General features: G+C 48.4%; 1 protein-coding gene across 1 annotated transcript in view; it reads right to left on the minus strand.

Annotated features, from left to right (window-relative positions):
* Positions 1-8662: 8662 nt before the first annotated feature.
* BLK (BLK proto-oncogene, Src family tyrosine kinase) overlaps positions 8663-15155 on the minus strand; it is a 45772-nt gene continuing 39279 nt past the window's right edge. The window contains exons 11-13 of the mRNA XM_027811595.2: positions 12877-13027; positions 9797-9928; positions 8663-9432 (exon numbers count right to left, since the gene is read on the minus strand). Coding sequence (XP_027667396.1) covers positions 9224-9432; positions 9797-9928; positions 12877-13027 — 492 coding nt within the window. The 3' untranslated portion in view covers positions 8663-9223. The remainder of the gene's footprint in view (positions 9433-9796; positions 9929-12876; positions 13028-15155) is intronic.

Here is a 15155-nt window from a genome sequence, read left to right on the forward strand (position 1 = left end):
GCATCAGCTTGGCCCAGCTCAACTAACATCCCAAGCAACCCCTGGACATCAGACTGGAGACAGCACACACCATTCCCAAAACATATTTTGAATATGTCCACCCTGCTCTGGAGACTGAAAGAATTTAATAGTGTGGACACGGCCAGAGCAGGCTGACTAGCCTCAGGATCAGAGGACAGGCCAGGTACTTTGTTTACCAGCACAGCTGTAATGAGTAGGCTCAAAAGTTTAAGGTACTGGAGAGTCCACACCAGCCAGAACAGCCCTAGCAGTGTTTTTCCTGCAGCAGGAAGGCTCTAGCAGTGTTTGTCCTGCAGCAGGAAGGCTCTTGAGGTCTTTGGTTGAAGATGGCAAGGGCAAAGGGCTGGTAAAGAAAGGTCAGAGCATGTCCCAGCTGTAGGGCAGAGTCCAATTTCAGGTGCAGAAGGGCTTGTTATGATAATAATTTCTGACCTCCTGGATGGTACAGGCCAGTTGTTCTGGAAGGTTGATCCAGATAACAAAACATGGGGCAAAGGCACTCTCATGTACCTGGTCAAAGCAGCTGAACATCCCTCTGCTTGCAAGAGCACATCCCTGTCAAGGCTTATCCTATGGCTTGGAGGTTCTCTGTGTTCTGCCTTTCTTCTTTGCAAGGGGGATACCCTCTTAGCAACCAGCACTGCCCTCTGTAGCTCCAGTCTTTACCCTTCCCAATGAATCCCTATGGGTAAGCTAGGGGCCTGGGTGAGACCCCTAGCATGTGGGGCAAGGGAGAGCAGCACACCACACACATAAGGCTCACTGGGAAGAAGGTCTGTTGTTGCCCACATCACTTTGCTGGTGCTTAGCAGAGAAGAACCTGGACAACCAAGCCAGATCTTTCTTGGAAGGGTTTCTTCCCAAATAAAAACACATGAACTCAGATCTGGGCTGGGTTCCTACATGCCGCTTTCTACTTGGAAATTCCTGCTCCTGGGCTTGTTCCTCTGCTATTTTCTCATTGCTCCCCAGCAGGCATTCAAATTTCAGGAAAACTCAGAAAACTGACTGCAGTCCCTGTTAATGTCATAGATGGAGGGATGCAGAGAGGTGAGCATTAAATGCCAGTGGAAGCAGGTAGGTCCAAATTAGGTGTCCTCATTCCCCAACACCAATATGGCTATAGTTCCCACTTCTGGTCAAGCGGGTCCACGTGAACAGCTCCACACCTGTACATTGAACCTTCCTTAGCGTGTGACCCTCCTTATTACATTTATTGTTTTTATCCTTCAAAGACTTCACTACGAGCTGGTAATTGCAACCCACCTTCATGTTACTGCCTGCTGACCCTTGATGGAGAAGTGGTGACCACCACCATGTCTAAATCCAGAAGCAGTAATCTTTCAGGCCCACATGACGCCAAAAGAAAGGCATATTGTTCATGCCTGAGTTGGGTATCAACAGGAGAGCTAAGCAAGGTACCCCATCCTCAGGCCTGTGTTGTCCAGGCTTGGCTAGCAAAAGGACTCAGCACCTTGACTTGCTTCCAAGGACCTCTGCTTTGCACTTCTTGCTCAGAAGAGTGGCATCTTTGGGAAGGAAAGCCAGAAGGAAAGCTGCAAGACAGGACCAGAGACTGAAATAGAACAGTTGCTCTCCAAAGCTTTGTGAGGGATTTTGCTGTAGGTAGGCCACAGGGGCACATGGTTGTTCAAGATATAGAGAAAAGATTTGGAGAAGTGGTGTTTTTTCCCACTATCAGTATTTTTAAGACTTTGAAAACGCTTTCATGACCTGCTGGAGGCCCAGTAAGTTTTTCATCCAAATGAGGTGGTTTGGGAAATGTGGCTGAATGAACTGTGTTCTCAGGTGGTGGTGGTGGTCCTTGCAGGTGGACTACTTGTTGTTTGATAAAATGCTTCCTCCAATCTGAAGCTTTTTCTGCACCTGGGGCATTCATAATATCTCTTTCAGCTCTTGTAATAAGGACTGCATTCATGCTACAGACTTCCCCTCAGGAAGGACATCCATGGGCTCTCTCTTCTCCTCAGTTGACCATTTCCTTGAGGCTCACAAGAACATAATACCTCTCCCATCTTCACCCTTCTGGCCAGGAAATCAGGGCTACAGCAAGAGACACCTTCCTCCCTCACTGGGTGGCCAGAAGCCAGGTGAAACCAGGTTCAGCAGTGCTGCCAGAAGGACAAGGGCTCAGCGGATGATTCTCTGCTAGTCCAGGAGAGCTTCTCTTAATCTCATCCTTTCCAGCTCTTCCATTTTGCGTAGGAGATTTGTAGCATGGGAGTTTCACCCTGGTAGCTGTTCTCCAGGGCACTAACCACTAGGCTGGGAATTTAGCGTTCCGAATATCCAGGTTTTGTCCCAGGAACTCCACCAAAACCCTAGCTTCTGTGGCAAAACCTCTCCTACCCCTCTCTTGTGGCCGTTTGTTGATCCCAAGAGTCTGCTCGACAGCTTCAAGTGAGCATATTTTCTCTGTGAAAATCTTGGATTTGTTCATATTTCAGGTGGCATTTAGTGATAAGGAAAAGTTTAGGTGTTAGTTTCTCTTGGCTTCTTCCTGATGTTGGAAACACCTTTGTTTTTGAAGACTCTTTCAAGGAGTGCCACCACAGGGATTTTCACTCGCAGATGCCTGGTGCAAAGGTAGGGTTGCCATGCTCACTCATTCTCCTCCTAGTGAGGTGCACGTAATTTCCTTTTTTTCTGCAATCACGGCTGCCCACATCAGCTACTGGTGGTTCATACACCAATATTTGAATTCAGTGTTGAGTTCAGCCTAGAGGAGATGGCCTGACTGATACATCAGGGAAACAAGGATGCTCTTTCTCCTTGGGACCGAATTTCAGTGCATGTGTTACAAAGGGACAAGTTACATGAGTGTTACTGCTGTGTAGGGCAAGGGGATGCTTTCCTGGGCTACACATCAAGCTGGGACTGAGGCCCTGATTCCCTTTACCATCTGCACTCTTTCCTGGTGGACCAGACATCACACCCCAGAGCATCCTCAACGCAGGGCAGGGAACTAACTACAGCAAAAGTTGCATCACCCTGCCATGGCTGCCTTTCTGCTACCTCCACCCTGTGGCTTCAGCCTGCCTGGAAAAAAAAAGGAAAGAAATATGAGAAGGCCAGGAAGAGGGATCAGGTGAGGACGAGTTAAATATAGGTTTGAGAGGCTGGGGGAACTCTTTTGCTATCACAGAGACAATTATGACCAGTAAAACGTCTGGCTTGGGTACAATGAGGGTGATATCTGGCATTCAGAGGAGGGTGGTGGGAACTGGAGGCTCCGGGGAGATGCTCCTTCCTCCTTCCTTGCTGGCACAGATCTGGAGCTCAGATTTAAGGCAGAGAGGGTGAGCTGGCTGCAAGTCCTTTGCTTATGACTGTGAGGATGGCAGGCGCCGGCTCCCTCATCTCAGGGGAGTCGGAACTGGATCCCCTGACAACAGCTCCCAGGATTGCGAGCAGGCCAGAGAAGTTGGCTGTCCCTTCTCTCCAATGTTGAATAAGCTGCTAATTTTAACTGGGAGTGACCTTGAACAGATTGATGGGGAAGGAAACTCTGGAGAAAGGAGGTCTGAAAGCAGCCTAGAAAAGGGGGACCCATGGCAAGTCACAGCCTGTGGTCCAATGGTGGGTAACTGCAGATCCCATGGGCAGGACAGGGGAAGGGTACAGCAAGAGCCCTGGGAGAGCAGAAAGAGTAAACCAGTGATTTATAAACTTTTCCAAGCCAGGGACAGTGCCATAACAGCTGACGTAAATCACTGAAGGATGGGCAATCATCCAGAAACAGTTCCAGCCCTCCTGCCTGCAACCCCACAGGACTGGAGAGAGTCTTTGACATATCCCACAAACCTCTCTGGAGCAGCCGTGGACCCTGGGTGTATAAAGAAAATGCTCCCCTTGATCCGTATTATCCATGGAGGGTTTTTCTGGCTGCTGGCAGAGATGCGATGTTGCACTGAGTGGTTGATGGGGATGATCTGAACCAAGACTTCTTCTTGGAGAAGCAAGCCAGATGAAGTCTCCCTTGGCTGTAAGCACTAGGCTAGCTCCCTGGCCAGGGAGGAGGCCCTCCTGGCAAAAAAAATGGTCATTGTTCCCTTTGGTGGCACAGCTTGGAGATCAGAGCTCAGCCAGGCAGGCCATTGATGCCCTTGTTAGCTCTGCAGTATTTGCCAGGGGATATTTACTCTGTCATGTGTAGGTGGAGGTAAAACAGAGCAAGGTGAGGGCTCCTCACCACCTTCCTTCTCTGGGGCCAACGACTCACTTTTTGGTGGCAGCGTGGCAAGCTTCAGGCACCCTGTCCTGCATGGAGTAGGCGGTGACACTTGGATCATCACTTTATGCCTCTGGGAGAGGTCCTGAGCTCCTGGCACATGCCAGCGTGCACTGTTGGTGAGGCTGTGCCTGCCAATGCTGTTCTTCTCAGGAACTAATGAGCCTAGCGTGGGATGGCATTGCAAAAAGCTCATTTCCCAGGACATGACTTCGATACATCGCGGCTTTGCTTTTGTTTTACACCAGCCAGCCAAGCCCACCTCACAGCTCCAGGGGCCAGCTGCAGCCTGTTAAAGTAGATGCAGACCTCTCTCTGCTGGGCAACCTCATTCCCAAGAAGGGTACCAGCTCCCCTGTTAGCCAGAGGTCTGGAAACATAATGGACTTTCCCCCTTTAACCCTCTCATGGCTGAGTCCTGCACACACAGTGTTGCAGTGTGGGCCAGAGTCAGGCAGATCAGGGTGTTAATATAGCACAGGGAGGAAAAAGAAGGTAGAGAAGCCTTATGTGAGAAGCCCTTAGTCTTTATCGCATGGGTAGGGCTATGTGCTCCCTCCTCCCCCTGCTCTGTTCTTCCATCTCAGCAAATCTTGTCCTGCTCCGATTTTAACCCAGCTTCCTAAAGACATTCAGGAAAACCTACAGTCTATGCTACGCTTAATCTATTATCGCACATGAGAAAATCCACATTGCTATGAATGCCTGGGTTACGAGAAAAACCTCAGCTGAAGTTCACATCTTACTAGACATCAGAGAAGCCACTTGATTTCCTCAGTGTTGCTGCTTCCCACAGCCCTGCCCTCTCACTGGTTTTCCTCTGCTCTCGGTGTCACTCTCACCTCTCTACTCTGATCACCTGCTCATTTTTTTCATCCTGTCTCACCCCCTGGCCCTGGCTCCAAGTTTTCAGACACACTGTCTGCCTTGCTAAGATGTCACAGTGCACAGCTATAGCTTGGAGAAGGTTTTGCACTGCAGCCACAGGGATATTTCTACCTCTGCGGGGTGGAGAACTGAGAAATACCAGAAATGAGAAGAACCTTCCCTCCTGAGCTTCAAACCACTTGCAAACAGTGTTAATACAGATGAACTCAAGACCAAGGGAAGACTAGATACTAACTGCACAGGCAAAATTTCAGACAGAGAATGGGGGTGAAGTAACAGGACCAAGGCTGCATGGGAAAGCAGTAGCAAAGACCAATAATGGAGGTCTGGTTCTTTCCCTACAAGAATTAGGAAGACCATTCCAGTGATCTTTGGAAAGACCACTTGGCACCTGGGGAAGAAATGAGAGGACTATTTTGGTTGTTATGTAAGATACCTATCATTAAGTACCCCTTTTAATCCGTGTCTGGGCCATTCAGAGAGTTCATGCTCTGTATGTGGCAGGGATTGCCTCTTATGTTGGAAAACACCTTGCAAAGGCTGATGCCTGCACAAAAATAAACAACAGGCTCTTGGGTAGCTTCACAGGGTCCTTGTAACTGAGCTGTCTGTGTGAACGATAGGGTCCCTGCTGCAGGTCATTCAAGAATCACAAACGGAATTTGAGAACCTGGATCACTTTTACCACCTTCCTTCTGCTCTAAGACTCACTTGTGAGCCTCTGGCTGGAGCTCACCCATGGTGAAAAGACACCTCTTAGGCTGCCAGGAGATATGGAGATGAAGAGGCTCTTGCAGAGCTTGCTGGGCCCATTGGAGACATCCTGGTCCCCTGGAATACAGTTCACAGGAGGCAGCATCCCACTTCTCACCTAGGTTTTTGACTGAAGTCCGTGGGGTACATGTCCAGGGTGCAGACTAGAGTGCAGGTCCTTTTGTCCTTAACTGAATGACCTCAGCTGTGGTGGAGCTGTGGGGTCCATTTTCCAGTGGTTTTGGTGGCTGTTGCATAAACCCATGGCTGCACACAGAGCTCAGGGTCTCCCTGCACCACCTGTAGCGACTCCAGCTGGTGGCGCAACCCCCAGCCCCACTTCCCTAAGCAAAGACAGAGTTGCCAGTGGCTTCTGCAATGGTTTCATGGTGGAAGCACAAGTGACTATGAAGCCAGGTGAATGTCTCCCCATCCATTTATCACAAGTGTGGCAGGGAACAAAATTCAACAAATGTTTGTGCAGCATGAACAAAAAAGAGCTGTGGTGTCCAGTGCAGAGGAAGCACAGCTTGCAGTCTCTTTGTTATGCTCACTCTGGGCTCAGCCACGTGTTGTTATTTGCTATAAAAATATCCATTTCCTTTCTAATTTGAGCTACAATACTTGACTTTTTGGCCTTGGGCAATAATGCAATTCACAAGTGCTTAGCAGACACCCTGTAACTCTTCTTCCTGGTTTGTTCCAGTGCAAACGATCCACAGTTTTCAGTTCAGTAAAATATTTACATCCAAGGAGTCAAATGTCTTTCATCTGTATTTATTTGCAATGTGTTATCTCATTAATAGAAATCTGCTGGTTGTGCATGGAGTTCCTGGTACATGTGAATGACCAAGCTGAAGTTCAAGCAGGGGGAAAGACTGCTTCTTCGACTCCAGTGAAATTATTGAATAAATGACTTTTTGTTTGAAAGAGGCTTCGTATAGTTCTAGCACGATAGTTTTAGATAGTTATAGCATAGCATCTAGCCTGATTTATCTTAAATTAGCATTAGGACCTACTAGCACTGGGTTCACGGGGCCCAGGAACCAGGTTGTGAAGATGGAGATGGGTGGACAAGGTTTGTTGATTTGATGAAGAGGGCTGTGTCCAGGCCCTGGTCACACAAAATATAGGCAAAATCAGGACACGTAGGATGACTTCTTATGGCTCACAGAAATGCTTGGGTGGAAACCTCATCTTCTTCCATGAGGAGCAAAGCTGCTCATGGGTCTGCTGTTGAAAGCAGTTGCAGATCAGATGTGTTAAGGGTGAGATAAGAAAAGAGCTGTGAGACACCAGGGACTGTGTCATCTTCAGGGTTGGACACTTTGGGTGAAATCCCACCTCCTGAACACACGTGTCTGATGCTCTGTTCCAAACCCTGAGGTTTCCCACCCGGCTCCAGGTACGGTCCTAGAGGTGTGCAGGTCTCCCATAGACTTCTATTTGTCAGCCCTGTGAAAATATCCTGGACACCCTGGGCTGTCTCCACCACACCTAGGATTTCTAAGGCTGGATCATCTCACCCAGTCCCCTTCCTCCTGTGTCTGGGACATTTATTTACTGCTGTTAAAGCCTCCTTCCCTCCTCAAGATGCAGGGAATGACATTTCCAAGCTGTGCAAACCAACCATATCCAGAGACTTTGGCTTCTGGTGAATGCTAAATCAGCCCCTGTAGGCTGTTTCTCTCAGTTGAGGGTCTGCAAAGGAGGCATGAACAGCATTTGAAGCCAGGCAAAGTGCTGTTCACGCCGACACAAACATGTTGTCCCATCAGGAGTACGTGGGAAGTGATGCTGGCATCAGGGTCGGGGCTTTTCTCTGGTCACAGGTGACAGACGGGCGTTATAGCACTGCAAATCAAGACCTTGGACTGAATGTAGCTGCTGTTAGCCTGGTTGTCCCTACAGATTTGGTATGATTCTTCCCCCTCCTTTTTCCTTCTAGACTCTCTTGCAGCAGGTAACTCTCTGTCAGTGTTGGTGGTGGTCAGGTATTTTTTACTGGCACATGGGTCATCTCTGTTGTCTCGTAGCATCCTTGTCACACAGTGAAAAGCACCCTCTGCAGAAGGACTCAAAATCTGGTGCAAGGGGTAGAAAACAACAAATCAAGTACCCTGGGGAGATGCTGTTCAGCCTGTAACCTGAAAGAGAGTCCACCTGGGTCCCAGCCTGGCATTCACTCCTAACACCCCTTCAGTGCGCCATCTGTGCCTCATTCCTTCATCCTCCACTCCCCAACCCAGTGCAATGTGCAAAAGTAGAAAGCACCCTGCAGCCTGATGTGGGCATTCCCACCGGAGCTGTGGGTCAGAGATGCACCAGAAACCAGGGAATTTGAACCCTCTTAGTGATGGGTGCGGAGCAGGACCCACAGTGGGACTGGCATGATGAGCTGATGCTGCATCAGGGGCTTGTGCAGTGAAGAGCTCAAGCAAAGCAAGGGGCGAGGTGTGTGTATTTTTTTAGAGATCTTGTAATATAGATACTTTAACTCCCACCCAGAAGCAGGGAAGGAGGGACATCTCGTGGCCACATCGCGAACATCTCTCCAGAGCTGGCTGTGCCGGTCGGTGACGTGCCCCCCCAGGCATCCCCCCTTCCCGCCCGGGGTACCACCCCAGCATCACCCCGCACTGCCCGGAGAGCCCCATGGCCTCACCCCTTCTCCTCCATGGGCTGGGGTGGGCATGGGAAGCACAGGCACCCGTTCTCACCCTGACACCCAAATAAAGAAACAGGAAATGCTTGTATCCAGTTCTTTATTATTGACTTGGGGCAGAGGGATGGCACCACCTGAAGAGATCGCTCCAGAGCTTGGGGGCCTGGTGTGTGACCCAAGGAGGCGCAGACAGAACGTGTTCCCACCCCTGTCCGTGGATTGACGGGGGTTGTAGTATTGCAGGCAGTGACATCAGAAGGCCGGGGAGAGATTGTGCACCCCCATACCCTCACCCTGACTATGGTCCCCTCTTCCAGGGGCTGCAGTTGCAGGGCTGAGGGGCTTTTCTGGTCCAGGTGGGTCACAAGGGATTTTGCTGTCCTTCATGGCAGAGATGATGTCTGCAAAGTGGGTACAGACCTCCCAGGCGGATGAGGAAGGAGCTGTGCCAGCTCTCAGCCACCACTTTAGTCTCCATGATAACCACAGAGCTGGCAGCATCCACCTCCCTCATGTCCCTCCTCATTCCCCATCTCCAAATGCATTTTGGTGGCACATAGGAGAAAGGGAAAAGCCTGAAATGAGCCATCACTGGATGGTGGCTTTCCTCCAGATCTGTCCCCAGGTGCTGGTGGGACGGTGGCTTACTGCAGAGGCTCCGGCTCGTACTGCTTCTCTGTGGCAGTGTAAAAGTCCTCAAGGACTGACTGCAGGTACTCAAAGGTTGGTCGCTCCTCAGGTTTGTTTCGCCAACATTTCAGGATGATACTGTAGAGTTCGCCAGGGCACATGTCCGGACAGGGCATGCGGTAGCCCCGCTCCAGGTTGCGAATCACCTCAGGGTTGGTCATCCCTGGGAGGAAACACAGACCATCAGGAGTTATTCAGCACCCTGGGGGGGAAGCTCAGTGCTCCCCAGTAGCTCACATCCAGGCAGAGCTGGAGGGTATGAGGGACTGCAATGCTGAGCCATACCTGGGAACCACCCCTTCCTCAGGGTTGCACTCCCCCCTCCACCCCTCTGTCCCCTCCCTGACTCCCCTCTATAAGTTTTGCCTTGCACGGTTATACTGGAGGCTCGTGGGAGCCTAGGAAAGGCTCCCATGAATAGACAAGCGTGTGTGTCTGGCATGTGCACACTTGGGTATGTGCCTTCAAAACTTTTTAGATGTTTTGAAGTCGATGCACACTCATCCTGTATTCACAGTGCGCTGTACCTGGGTAAGGGATCCTGCCATAGGTTACGATTTCTGTCAGGAGGATGCCAAAAGACCACACGTCAGATTTGATGGTGAAAACTCCAAAGTTAATGGCCTCTGGCGCCGTCCATTTGATTGGGAATTTGGCACCTGTTTGGAAGAAAGAAAGGGAAATAGCACATGGAGGTACAGCATCTCCCTCTGCTCCCACAGACATGGGTGAGCAGCTCCCCAAACCTAGCTTGGGGTCCTGAGGGCTGTTGGCTGTATTAGGGGGCTGTGATGGGACTTACTGAACAAACCATGGAGTTAGGGAGATAAGGCAATTGCTGCCTATCTCCTGCTTTTAATAAAAGGTCATTTCTACCTGGCATGTCTTTGCCTTTCTTCATTCTTTCTCCATTGCATTCAAGGCTATTTCATCTTAAAAAAATTATTCACATGTATATACTTATAAACAACCATAGGTACTGATACGAGGAGGCCAAATAATGAAAAAAGCATAATGCCTTAGGTAACTGATAATATGCATATTAAAAAACTCTAGGTAAACATTTTTACTGATGAAGTTAGACGAATCCACAGTATTAGAGCACCTTTGAGTCTCTTACATGTTCAGCAATGGGATCTCAGGAATGGAGCCAGGAATGGTAGCATGGACGGCTGACCACTGCCATGCGTGCCCAGGTCGTGATGCTGGGATCAGCAATGCCTACCGCAGCCCTTGGGCACCAAGCAGCTCTCGTCAGAGACCCTTCTCTCTTCAGGTAGCAACCTGATGTGTGGGATCAGTGGGTTTCTGTAGCCCAAACTCTGTGTCTGTGCTATTCAAAGTCAATGCCTCCAGTGGCTTTATTAGCAGGCAACAACAGTAGGATCATATTCTGTATAAAATCACTCATTGGAAGGGGGCTGTTTTCAGCAAAAGTGTATAATCAATACAGCAAATACTATTTTTCCAGTTCTTAAAGCTGCCTATGTATATTAAAACCAAAAGAAATCTCATTTTACTTTGTCTCCCAAATTCTTGTTTTGCACACTGTAGACAACAATGACCATAAGATTGCAATTTCTGTTTAGCTAAGGCCAAAAAAACCTCACCCCAAACCACTTTAAGCAGGAACTGAATGTGTTAAGGACTGCAGAGGAAACCACATTTTTATTTGTAGATATCCCTTCAGGACTGAAAGCCAAAATGTAGTGTGTGAAATAACTGCCTTTGTTCTTGCACATCATACTCTGACAAGTAGGCTGCCGAGGCTTGGAAATGCAATCTATGAAGTGAAAATTGTTCAAAGTAGATAGAGGGGAAGTTGTTATTTCAGATTAAAACTAGCTGGAAAAATGCTGATAGGAACTGTTTTCCACTGGAAGTGTAGCTCCTTTGGGTATGTTAACAGAATTATACTGATTTCACTAAAACTTCTCTTATGGATAAAAAATGCCTTTAAAAAGTGCCTTAAAAAATGCAGCAATCTCACAGTAACCTTTCATGAAATTTTACAAATTACATTTGCCAGCTTTTAATACTTTGAAATAGTTTTATATCTTGGAATGGGTATAATTTGTATCATAAAGTATTTTGGGACAGCAAATTGGGAACACTTCTCCTATGAAAACAGGCTGAGAGAGTTGGGGTTGTTCAGCCCCTGGAGAAGAGAAGGCTCCAGGGAGACATGTGGTGGTAGGACAAGGGGGAATGGCTTTATAATGATATAGGGTACATATAAATTAGATATTAGGAAGAAATTCTTTACTGTGAGGCTGGTAAGGCATTGGCACAGGTTGCCAGAAGAAGCTGTGGGTGCCCCATCCCTGGCAGTGCTCAAGGCCAGGCTGGAAGGGCCTTTGAGCAACCTGGTCTAGTGGAAGGTGTCCCTGCCCATGGCAGGGGGAGTGGAACGAGATGGTCTTTAAGGTCCCTTCTAACCTAAACCATCCTATGGTTCTATGAAAGTGAAAGAAAAGTTTCCTATCTTATAAGAAAAAAATAAATCTATTCAATTTGCTTTCCCCAGCATATTTTTATAGGGAATTTTAGCTTCATCCCAACTCTAGAGGATGACAGATTTCCAAAATTTTAAAATCTTCTGGTAAGTGCCATTTAAGCTAGACTTAATTGTTTTATTTCACTCATTTCTGTTTGTTTCCCTGATGCTCTATGAAGTCTCTTTGCAATCTGAGTGACACGATCTCAGAATTGACCTCAGAATCAGAAGTCAGTACAGAGAAAGTACAAAGACAAAGCTGCCACCAGAGGAATTTGACTTAATCGCCTTAACCCTGTTGTCAAAAGTCTGTAGACAGACCTCTGCACCAGCCAAACCAGTTGGCACCTCTCATGGTCATGCTCTCCTGTTCACCATGAGTTCAGATACTCAGTCCCAGCAAGAAGCTTGGCTTTGCAGGTGGATTAATGAAGAAATTTCACATTTAAAAGGGAAATATATTTTTTTAATGCCTTTTTTATTCGGGTTTTTTTTCAGATGCTCAAGGTACTCTGTTCCCCTGAGAAACACCTACCAAGCTGCAAACTTTCTCCCACGTTTTGTAAGTTGTCCCTCTGTTATGGAAGGGACCTGATCTGATCTGGGCTGTTTGCCTGCGACATCTGGAAACTGCACTGGGGTCCAGATTCGTGGCTCCCGCTCCCCTCTGCAATGCGATGGCCAAGTTACAATGCTATTTCCTTCCCTTCAGACTGACTCACTGTGGACACGTAGGGACAGGCAGCAGGTTTCATTTAGCGGAGGTCGAATTTCTCCAGTAAGACAACCTGAGATTCAGCAGGACTCCCCCAAACAGTGCCAAAAGACTTTTTTTCTCATTTCCCTCTGCAAACCTCACTTGCTCTTTATTGTCCTCAGGTGCTGCTGCTTCTCCTAGGACCCAATACCTGGCTCTTTTGCCCTGTGCCTGCTGCCTGAGCGCTGACAACAGCAGCAGTGGAGGCTCTGGTCTCATGCCACTGGCAGTGCTGCCCTGTGCCTGGTCCCAGTCCAGCCCTTGGATGCCCAATATCTTGGCATGTCTGTGTGGCAAAAGAATTAGAGATAAGGGTAATGTGTTGGTGAGGCAATGCTGGGAACGATACCCACCTTCTTGTGCCAAGTATTCGTTCTCGATGATCCTGGCCAGGCCAAAATCAGCAATTTTGCAGCAGAGCGTCTCTGAGACAAGGATGTTGGCGGCTCTCAAGTCACGGTGAATGGAGTTCATGCGCTCGATGTATGCCATTCCCTCTGCCACCTAGGAGAGGAGGAAGAGTCCACCTACATCAGTTACCTCCTCATGACAACAAGTTCACTTGATTTCATCTTACCCACCTTTGCAAAAGCACAGCATGCATACAGGGTTGCTCACATGCCTCCATGTGCATGGACATGCATACATGCCTCATGGATGGATGGATGGATGGATGGATGGATGGATGGATGGATGGATGGATGGATGGATGGATAGATCAACAGACAGCCAAACAGGTAGACATACATACATACATAAATAAATAGATACTGCCCGTGTATGTGTGCACATGTTCAGCTCTACCAGCGTACATCCGGCCACCCAAAGCTTTAAGCAGACAAGTCAAGCAGAACAGAAGCATCACCCTCTGTTTTGTTCAGAAGTTACAGCTGTGAGTTGTGGCTTCAGCGAGATGCAGAAAGCTGAAGCAAACCTGAAACCACATCACTGGAATCCCAGTTTCTGCCACATGACTTTCCTCTCTAGTTGGGATTTTAATCGCAAACGCTCCAGGTTAAATACGTGAATTAAAAAAAATAAAAAAAAAAACAACCACAAGGAACTAGTCTGTCCCTCAGTCACAGTGGAAAAGTCTAGATCTAGGAGGAGAACTAGATGTTTTTCAGCATCCTCCTCTGTTATCCCTCACTGATCTGTTTTTTTGGGGGGGAGGAGACCCCTGGAGATCCCTCCACAATAAAACAGAGACCAGACTAGGACCCAGGACACAAGACAGTTCTCCCCTCTGATACCTACAGGATGCATTAGAGTAGAAAACCCAGATACCCATAGAAACATGACTGGGATAGAGAGTATGTCCCTGGAGAAATGCCCTGTCCTGGGCACGTGCTGCCTTCTTCAACCACCTCCAAACTTCACTTTGGGAGGTTCTTGCTCCCAAGATCATCTTGCAATGTTTAGGTCCTCAGAGCAGGGAGCAGCACTGGGCAGGTGCCTGGTGTGTGATGAACCTCTATAAACGTAGGCTGCAATGTTTTATTGTGGGGTGCAGGGGGATGTAGAAAACAGAGATTGCAAAGTTGCTCTATCAGTTGAGCCTCAGATTTGGGTTAGGCATTTGACAGGAGAGTGAGTGGATGCATGCAACCCCTGCTAACAATGGTTAGTACCTATTAAAGCTTTTATGCGTCTGTGGGTGAGGGCAGAGCAATTTTCCATTCCATACAGATTCACATCAGCATCTCAACTTACATGTGGTTTTAAACAGGATACTAACACATACTTTCCAAAGCTGCATTTCTAACCTGTGTCAACACCCCTTCAGCGCAAGTGCTGTTTGCTGTGGTGGAAAATGGAAGAATTGATGTAATTTCCTGTCCTGATGTTAATGAGATAGTACCCAGTGATGGGCCCGTTCCAGCTGTGCTGTTGAGCATGTACCCTCAAGACTGACCACAGGGTCAAGTGCATCGGCCCAGACAGTTGTCATTTTAACTCCAACGGATGCTATTGGACTCAAGAGGACTGGGTGCCTGTTGGGCTGTTATGTCATCCTGACACCTCAGATGAACAGACTGCAAAATAGCTCGAGGGACTGCTCTTTTCCTCCTCCTCCTTCCAGAGCTACCCAGTGAGTGCTTGAATCCCTGCACTGGGGAGGTGGTGCTGGTGTGGGAGGGGTAGTGATGAAAGCTGTCCTTCCAATTGAAGCCCATGCCTTGAGGGATGGGCAAAATCCTTCCTACCCCATGTGCTGCAGGTGGCTTCTGTGGGTTATTATATTGTTGGGGTGTATTGGTTTGGTCTGTGTTCAACTATCCTGGTCCTGGAAGTGGTGCATGGTGCAGGATCCTGCAAAGAGGGTGGAGGGATGTGAGAGGGGTGTGAGGGGTGGGTGAGTGTTTCCAGGTGCCTATAAAGAGGTGATGTCCACAGGCAATTGCTCAACCCTGGTGATGATGTCCACTGTGGGGACTGTTTGACCATTGTAGTGGATGGGTTTCTGGCCACCTGAGGCCATGCCATGCAATCACATCCAAGGCTTCATCCCTGAACTCAGAGAGGAGGCTTGGGTACATGAACTTGCCCTGGGATAGGTTTCTCCCAGGGGTTCCTGTGGCCAGTGTGTTGTCAGACCTATACACACTCGTGCCTGGGACAGAGAAGATCA

This window comes from Falco cherrug, chromosome 6, assembly GCF_023634085.1.
Source record: "Falco cherrug isolate bFalChe1 chromosome 6, bFalChe1.pri, whole genome shotgun sequence".
Classification (NCBI taxonomy): Eukaryota; Metazoa; Chordata; class Aves; order Falconiformes; family Falconidae; genus Falco; species Falco cherrug.